The sequence below is a fragment of the Amblyomma mixtum genome, chromosome 8 (assembly GCF_055824585.1).
Source record: "Amblyomma mixtum isolate Tamu chromosome 8, ASM5582458v1, whole genome shotgun sequence".
In the NCBI taxonomy this organism is placed as follows: domain Eukaryota; kingdom Metazoa; phylum Arthropoda; class Arachnida; order Ixodida; family Ixodidae; genus Amblyomma; species Amblyomma mixtum.
The window spans coordinates 129,153,416-129,163,048 of NC_143019.1; the positions used below are offsets into that span (position 1 = coordinate 129,153,416).

At 44.6% G+C, this 9,633-nt stretch overlaps 1 protein-coding gene across 1 annotated transcript; it reads left to right on the forward strand.

Moving 5' to 3' along the window:
* The first annotated feature begins 4,318 nt into the window (after positions 1–4,318).
* On the forward strand, positions 4,319–9,316 carry LOC149334401 (BPTI/Kunitz domain-containing protein-like). Its single transcript, XM_089555126.1, has 4 exons — positions 4,319–4,439; positions 7,033–7,221; positions 7,932–7,979; positions 9,105–9,316. Exons 1-4 carry the CDS (start codon positions 4,397–4,399, stop codon positions 9,314–9,316), a joined length of 492 nt encoding a protein of 163 aa, XP_089411252.1. The 5' UTR covers positions 4,319–4,396.
* Positions 9,317–9,633: the final 317 nt, after the last annotated feature.

A 9,633-nucleotide genomic window follows, 5' to 3' on the forward strand; every position in this document is an offset into this window, starting at 1 on the left:
TTTGCCTAAATGGCGGAATCTCACCAGACTCGCTTGTCTTCACAACAATTTGAAGTGCTGGCTGTGTACACATCTAGACATTTTTTAACTGCGCATGCGAAAATTTAAAATTGGTCCTGAGGAAATCAAGTGGCCCAGTAACTATCTCACGTATCTCGGTGGACACCAGAACCGCGTCCTGCGCATAGAGCCTCGCCGATTTTTGGTGGCCGATGAGCAGTCTTTTGAACTGTTGGCTTCCAAACGACAGCCAACGTTTGGATCACAAGTCTAACGTCAAAGCCACCGAGCCACCTCGGCGCGTATGCGAAGCGAAAACAAATAAGTGCATAGACGTTACCTCTCCGACAGCGCTCTCGCGAGTACAATGGCAGAAAAACACGGTGCAGCACGCATACATCCCTACACAGCAGCCATTCAGGCCCGTGTGTAGGAATAGATGCGTTATCCTCCTTCTTTCTTCGCCTGAGGAGAGCGCCGGTAAGATACAGCTCTTATGTACTTTTTATCTTGATGGATGTTGCTAAACTGGCATTCATGATCTGAGAGAACCTGCCATTTGCACTACACCCCACTGCTGTTATTCTAGTTATTTCACTCTCGCCATCTGCATCTGCGGTCACATGACTGCCTACACTAAGTGGGTACATTCCCTTATCACTTCCAACACCTTTCCACCAATCTTAAACTGCTGTTCCCTGCCGAGATTGTTGCATAGTGCTTTAGTATTTTGCATGACAAATTTAGACACACCGTGCTGCTTTGCCTGCCTGATGACCGAAACTTCACTCAAGCATACTTCACCAAAACTAAATGTTAATATATATATACAATTCCTAAAACTCCTCTGCAAAGACTCAGGGACACTCCAAGGCTTCACTCCAGAAAAAAGTATAGTCTAGCGACTCCAACTCGTCCGTCCCAGAGGTAAAAGTGTGTGGAGGCTGTGAAGTCCACGAGACGGCGAGTATGTCTTGCTCACGCGCCAATAGAGAAATGTAGTTTCTGAAATGCGTGTTCAATTCAATGCGTGCGGGAGACGCATGCATGCTGCGGCAAAAAACGCGGTGCGTCCTTTGTTCCTAATTCCACTTTCTTAACGCCCCGAAATTGCCGTCCATAATTAATCTGCGCTGAAAATGACGATGACAGTAAGCAAGAAGCGAAAATGAGCCAGTCTGTTTCTAGTAACGATGATACATGTTTTGCTTTTTGCGTGCCACTTGGCCACTACAAGCGGATTGTTGGGAAGTTTCAGTGCCGCTTTTCTGGAGATTTTTTTTAAGATTTTGAGATTGAGGAAGCTCGAAGAAATGTTTGTGAGTGACATTCAAACCAATTACTTCTGTTCAGACAGCCGGCAAGATAAAAATATAAACAATATTTCACCTTAAGATGGTTAAGACGGCTGATGGACATTTTTTCTGTTTTTCCCCGTTCATTAACCAGAACTTCTTAGCGCGTCAGACGCATACAGTTACCATGCATTCACTCGAAGAAATAGATAAATGTTATAAATGGCAGTAAAGCTGCATGTCAACTCGACGGAACACTTCCAATCCTGATGGAAGAGTGACAGGTTTTTGTGACGCCTCCGCAAAAATCGATGTACACTATACCTGCGACTGCTTCCAAAAGCGCTCCCGGCGGCACAAGATGGGAAACCTACGCAATGAACTTTTGTATTGCTTGTGAGGGCTACGGTTGCATTAAATAAGCTCAGAATCCATTTCCTTTCCTCTATGGCCTGCGCCATGGATGGAAAACTTTATTAAGCAAGTGAGTTTGGACCATGCAAGGTCTCAGGGCCACCGCACAGCCCTCACATTACGCGCATGTGTCCAGGCCACGTAGGGCCATGACACTGGCACCCCGGTTCACACAGCGAAGTTGCGCGTCCGGGTCCTGCGACGCAAGGAGGGCCTCCCATTCCTCCCATGTACCGATGGCGGGCTGTCCCTGCGGGTGAGGATCGGCAGGGCAGCCGAAGAGGATGTGGTCCTGGGTGGCGTGCGGTTCTCCGCAGAGAGTGCATTCTGGGGAAACATGGCGGAAGTAGGATAGAAGCTGAGGGGTAGGAAGAGTTCGGGTCTGGAGTCGCCTCCAGAGGATTTGTTGGGAGTGGGATAGGCGGGGGTGGGGAGGGGGATAGAGTCGACGGGCAAGGCGTGCTTGTTGAGTTAGTTCTGAGAACGTGTGTGCCCGCTCCCTCGAGAAATCCCGGCTGGGGTCGCCATTTACCGGCAAATAAGTTCTCGGGCTATGTTATCGGCGGCCTCATTTCCGGGATTGCCAGAGTGAGCCGGCACCCACACGAGCTCAATACGCCTATCGGGATTTAGGGTGCACATTCTCAATATCTGCCACGCGGGGGCATGGACGCGTCCGCGGGCGAAGTTAAGAATGGCTGTTTTGGAATCGCTTAGTATATAAGCTGCATTGGTTTGGGCAATGGATATTGCTATAGCTGCTTCCTCTGCTTCTTCCGGGGTACAAGATGGGTCTATGAAATGGGTAAATGGGGGGGCTGCTGGATGGTAAGCCACAGCTACTGAACGGTCTGGCCCACACGCGGCGTCCAACCAGCGCACATCCTCTGAAGTGCCATATTCTTTATGGAGAGCTTTGGCTCGCGCGACTCGGCGGGATTGATGGTATTCAGGGTGGACATTCTTAGGAAGGGGTTTCAGGATAAGCGCAGTGTGTATGGCGCGAGGGAGAGAGATGAAGTCTGTCATGTGTGCCGGCATGCGAATTCCCAGAGAATACAGTATATATCGTCCAGTTTCCATGCCATCCAGACGAAGCTGCTGTGTGTAGCGATGTACATCTATAAGTTCTTGTATAGTGTTCAATATTCCTAATTTGAAGAGTCTGCCCGTGCTAGTGCTCTTTGGTAGGTTTAGCGCTGCTTTGGTAGCCATGCGGATAAGAGCATTGATCTTGTCTTTATCCGCAGAGGAGAGGTTGAGGTAAGGAGTGGCGTAAAGAATGCGGCTAAGCACAAAGGCATGCAGCACCTTGAGATTGTCTGCTTCGTCTAGACCGGCTCGTGAATGTGAAACCCTTCTAAGAAGATGGATGACGGAATAAGTGGACTGTTTTAGTGCTTTCAGGGTAAGGTTGTTTTCAAGTAGCACTACTAAGGGAACTTGTTTTGCATAAGCGATTCTCGCCTGTATGCTGTTACTAACACTATATTGTTTTAGTATTTTACCAACGAGTGTTGGGGCATAAAGGATGACACAGAGGTTAACGGTACTTAAAGTGCCAACTTCCACATACATTGAAATTGGCGCTGTAGGGGCCGTAAACAAAGACCACATTCTTTCATGCCCCTCACGACACACCCGTTACTCATTACTTCCGTAGTAATATGGGCAAATGAATTAAGTACATTCTAATTGGCCCTATTAATGCTACAGCATTAGCAGCACCACTGCGTAAAAATCGTCATACGGTGCTGTCGTTCGTCGTAATATCGCCTGGAGGGATGCGTCGTCATCAGTGCTTAATGCGAAAGCAACTACGACAATCTCTAACATTGTAAAAGTGATTGCGCGTGGCTGCGATCGTTGGAGAAAGGCCAGGCTGCATCTCGCGTCACTAAAAAACTGATAAAACCCCTTGGCGACTTCGAGCGTGAAAAACTAACCTCACAAACATTCGCACCATTATGACACCTAAGTGCGTGCCACAACCGCCAAAATTATAAAATATAACTATATACATCAAAATGAAGTAAGCAAAAAGAAAGTAAGGAAAGAAGAAAAAAAATGGTAAAAATAACAAAAATAATGCTATCATCGCATTTTCAGCAGAGAGTGGAATTAGGTGTTGCAAACATATTTCCCACATTTTATTGCGTTTACCAAAGATGTTTCATTCGATTTATGCTGCCTACAATTCCGCGTTTAATTAAGATACATGACCCTTTCTTGGCACTGCCCCTATAATCCATGCTCTGCATCAGTGCTGTACCTATTGCATTCAAGTCTTTGGAGTGGCCGGATATTTCTACATTGATGTGACAGGCACGGGCGTTAACTTTGTACGCACTGCAGTACCTCAATTCATTCTCTTATCTGCGCAGGCTCTCAGCCCTATCTTCACTCCGGCAGCCAGCGAACGACACCGCCTGCATGATATGCCCACCGGATGTTGGAGGTGGCTGCCGCCAATGATAAATCTCAAAGGGTTCAATAGGGGAATGAATTCTTTCAAAACACTGCCCTCGGGGGCGGGTTTCTGCTTGGCGTGCATTATCTTTCATGTCAGAAAAGAACAGATAACGGGCTGGTGGCGTATAGGCTTCTTTCGCACTATTGTTTGAGTAGGTATAAAAATCGGCCGCTGCGAGACAAGTTCCATCGTTCTGCCTCCACTTGAAGCCATCATGAAAGTCTTCATTTTGCTTGCCGTTGTCAGCACCGCATTCGGTGAGTGTAGAGCTTGGTGGTGCTTTTTGTTATTGTTGTCTTTGCTTTCAGGTCAGACATTTTTCTGGAGATTGGTTTGCGCAGAATATTCCACCTGCATAATTTATTCACAGGATCATCTGAATCCGACTACGTCATGTAAACTAATGCGAAATGTGTTCTCCGGCAGGCCTTTTGTAATTATGCGCCAGAAAACTCCTCCCACAGGAGTGAGAACATTTTACGACTCTGGAGTCCTTTACAAAGCTGCCGTACTGAACAGTCTGTTATTGACTCTACATGCAGCTTTTACGCTTTGTAAGCCCAAGTGAGGAAATCATCCAATAAAATAAAATATAACGCGTTTGCCGGAAAAAAACAAAAAAAACAGACTTTGCCAGTGCATTCTCTGCCGCCTGACAGGAAGCCGTGGCTTATTAATTAAAAAGAAGTATATTTTATATTAAAGTGAAAATTTCTGGACGATGTTGTCCCTCAGCAGTAGAGAATTGTTTTCTTTACGCATGATTTCATCATTTCTGCGTATCAATTTTTTTCACCGCTGCATGATTGGGAGCCATTTTGACATCTTGCGTCAGCAATTAATCGCAGTAGTATACCATATATATTTTAATATCTATGTTATTTCCCCCGCTTTGGCTAACATTATAAATATGCGAGCAGCAAGTGACCAGTAAATATCGATGCTTCCAATATTATTTGCATCCGCTTCTTCAGACATTCTCTTCTGTTGCTATGACGGAATACATACATATTAACTAAACTGAGGAGCAGGCGCATGCATTTTGTTCGGTTGTGTGGCTTGGATGTTCAATGCAAAAGATAGCCACACGTACATCTTGCCTCGAATTATGTTTGTTTTTGCTAAACGTGCTAGATGTAAAATGAAAACAGGTAATGAAAAGGAAAGGTTAATTTGTTTTCTTCACCCTAATAGCATCCTAATAGCATAAAAAACAATGACAGAGCAAATAGAGGTCTTTTTTTCATGAAATGGTCTACTAAATAATAACCAATAACAAAAGTTCCTTGTCTCTCTAAAATACCAGCCCCGACAGAAAAAAAATACATTTCTTTCGTCTTCACAAAATGAACAAGGGAGGGGAATGCCTCAGGTTGCGAGCCAACGTTTCGACAAGGGGACTTGTCTTCGTCTGGGCAAGTCCCCTTGTCGAAACGTTGGCTCGCAACCTGAGGCATTCCCCTCCCTTGTTCATTTTGTGATCGCCAAGGACCATCTACCACACCCTCTCTCTACCATGGATTTCTTTCGTCATGTTACTCAAGTTAAAGTAACTCGGTGTCGTCCGATGGTCAGACTTGCAGACTCCACTTTCAGTCACAATCACTGGACATCTTTAGCCGGACAGCGGAAGCTCCATCCAAGGCTTAAAAAAGACAGAACAATCATAGCTTTATTCCTTATGAGAAGACAGAACTAACCTCCGCTAGCTGCAATTCTCGGATAAAGTATTTCGAACTGCTAAACATTGCTGCACACATATTAAATGTCTTATTATTGTCTGCCTGATAGAGCAAGGATTTACCCATCCTAGCATCTTGTATTCAAATAAAATCAAAGCAGTCGGCTCCTAAACATGAGGAGGAGCAAAAAACCTACATTGCCGACCAGTATCCGCGCCCAATGAAAAGAGCGCACGTTCCGCTAATGCACACTGGTCATCTGTCGAGTACGAGTGCAGCACAACGCTGAAGAATGAAGGTGGAAGTTAAAAGAAACAATGGGAGGTAATGGCAGTGTTATATGAGTGCACGACGGTTCGCTATCTGCTCTGACATTCGGACAGTCGGAACAATGATCTGTTTCACGGAACCCAAGGTTGCAGAGCAAAAGTGGGGAGAAGAGTAGGTTAGTCTGAAATTTTCGGAAGGTCTTCGCTAGTTTTGTGCTGAGCTCATAAGCAGAGCATATCGCACTGGCAAAGAAAAAAGTGTAAAAATCAGAATAGGTGGAGCAATGCAAAAGAAGCGCGTTTTGGAAACGTTCATACGAAACTCTTAATTGTGTTCACCTGTATATGAGACATGTAACAAGTCCTAATGTCGGTCTCCAGAATACCCTCAATAAAATAATTGGATTTTGATATGCGCCACTACCGCGCAGCGACCCGCGTTCTTGCGTTTGTGCCCCAATAAAACGCGTCTGCTGCGGCCGAGTAGCTGTACTGATATGAAAGATGTACCAACTTTGCCTAACGTAAACGAGCGACGGGATTTGCTCAAGACACCTCCAAACACGAAAACATCTCGAAATTTAAGGACAAGGGTTCATGTTGCGTTGGACACCTTAGATCATACGGGGTGCCATTAGTTCTCCGCTACACGGATAAGAAACGTACCTCGTTGCTTAGTTACTGTTCTTTTTTGCAAAGACGGTAACCGGATAACACTGTTCGAGGATTTTGGACAAGCTGGTCCGATATTACAGGTTAAGTTTCCTAGGCTAAGCTGTAGACGTTATATCGCTGTTAAATGCACTGTTCTTCAACAAAATAAAGCCGTGAACTTTCTGCGCACGCAAAGGAGTGCTATTCGAAGTAGTAACAAATTTAATTTACTTTTCTGCTTGCAGCTGCGACTGCGTTTGACGAGAGATGCACCCAGCTGCCTGACAGCGGGCCCTGCAGGGCGAGGATGCCGATGTGGTGGTTCAACGCCAGGACTGGGAAGTGCGAGCTTTTCAACTACGGCGGCTGCGGAGGAAACGAGAACAGATACGAGAGCAAGCGACAATGTGAAATGACGTGCTCTTCGGGTAAACGTGAGTGTTTAATGGAACTTTTGCGGATGTCCGCACTAGAGGTGGTCACTCCGCATTATTAGCCTAAAGAGTGCGTGTCGTGCGGCCACGTAGATTAATGAGGTTCGAAAAACAGCTATTTAAACAACTATGCAACAAAATCGCTATTATAATGGTGTTAAAAATTAGTAAACGCCACACCCACCTTCGCACAGGCAAGCGCTTATCGCTAAAGCCGGAAATATCGAGTAGGCGAAAAAAACTGTTATAACAAATTCGGTCAATAATTTCCATGAGTACCGTGGCTTTTTTCGGATTGTTGGTACATAGTTCCAATACACTGTAGCGTAGCAAATGACGAGGACACAAGAGACGAGAGACGAACACTAAGAGGGCTAACTTCCTTCGTCTCTCGTCTCTTACTGCGCTACTGTGTATTGGAACTATTGTAATTCCATCAGGTCGCTGGAAGACATTTTCGCTCTCTAAAATTTTCGCAACCCATGATGATACATTTTTGCTCACATACAGTCGGTAGTAAAAGTGTACGGGTTGCTTATCCAGGGGAAGTAACCTGTTAAAGCGCCAACTCGAGGCACACTTGTCTGATACTACTAACAACTATTGAAGCTTTCAAAACCGTACACCAAGATGCCCGTTATTCATGCGCATCGAGGATTTTTTTTTTATCCTTCATGATCTCCAAGAGTGTTCTGATTTTCCGTTCGCAGCTTCTTTCTGGCCCGAAAGACCTTGGACAGTGAAGAAGGAAGTGCTTGGTATGTGCACTGATTTCTGATAACTATCCTTTTAACTATCACAGAGAGGCAACAGTTTGCATTTAAAAATTTTTAGATGGTCGTTAGTAATAGTTTAGTTAGTTAATTAGTTATCTGGTTAGTTAGTTAGTTAGTTATCGGGTTGGTTAGTTAGTTACTTAGTTAGTTAATTAGGTATCTGGTTGGTTAGTTAGTTAGCTGGTTGGTTAGTTAGTTAGTTAGTTAGTTAGTTAGTTAGTTAGTTAGTTAGTTAGTTAGTTAGTTAGTTAGTTAGTTAGTTAGTTAGTTAGTTAGTTAGTTAGTTAGTTAGTTAGTTAGTTAGTTAGTTAGTTAGTTAGTTAGTTAGTTAGTAATATTTTTCAAAATTTTGAAATAGAATTACACTCGCCGCTGTGGCTCTTCAAAATTTGTCTGCATCACGCTAAAACACATGCGCATTAGAAAGCACGCAGACGAAACAGATCCTTCCAGTGCACGTAACTGGTAGAAAAAGGCAAATTTTTGAAGCCACAGCACCATGGGTAATCGCGTTCTCGAAAGTCTAACAACTGATATGGATATTACTAACGACCGGCTAATAATGTCTAATTGCATCTAGGTGCATAACTGTGCTAAGTAAAAAGTTAATTATTAAAAATTAGTTGACCATTTCTCTACTTAAGGCTATTCATCGGTTTTCTGGTGTCCGCCAACGCACGTAATGCTATGCTGCGAAAGCCATATTTTTACCCCAAAAAGTCTATTTCTGAAAATTTTCGAAACTAAATTCTTAAATACCCGGTATTGGTGGTATATTGGTGGGAACGTCGCCATGTTAATTTTAGAAGGCAAACCAGTTTGAGGGGCACTTTTTATGAGTCATGAAGAGTAAACCTCACTTTCATAGTCCCGGAGCAAGGTTGGTCTCTTGTCTATCCAACAAACTTCAGCGCTTCTTTTTCAGCGGCGCAAATTGCATCCAAAAATTCGAAGAATCTCTTCAGTTCACATTTCGCACCACAGTGAAGGAAATTTCTAAATACTCAAACACAAGTGAAAGGGCTTGTGACTAGTGCCAGGCTGGAATCCACGCCATACCTTGAGTGCAACGGAGTCGATGCTGATTGTGTTACATTTATTCCTCAGCCTCCCCGGCTGACGTGTGCCGTCGCCCAGCGTACTCCGGCCCTTGCAAGGCTAGCATCCCGCGCTTCTACTACGATGCTCAAACAAAGCGATGCCGCAAGTTCATCTACGGGGGCTGCGAGGGCAACGGCAACAACTTCGAGACCCTGCGTCAGTGCATGGACGCCTGCGCCATTCCGGCTCCTTGGGAGCCGGTGCCGCTGCGCGCATAAAAGCACTTACTGGTTTTCAAAACCGACAGTGCTAAACATTCTCCAACCTAAAAGATTATAGACCGATATTTACACATGCATTGCAGAATGATTGAACTATTTTGTATGATCGCGGGGAACACATGCAGAAGATAACTAATGTAAGAGACAGATTAATAAAGCCGATTTACTCAACCTTATGTTCGTTTGCGATATATCTGGTTTTACTCTCTCGGTGGTGAGTTATCCATCACATCTCCACGCGCACTAAATAATTTCTTGAAGAGCATTTCTTCGCTTCCAAACTTGAAACAGTTTTTCCTTATGCTCAACTAATG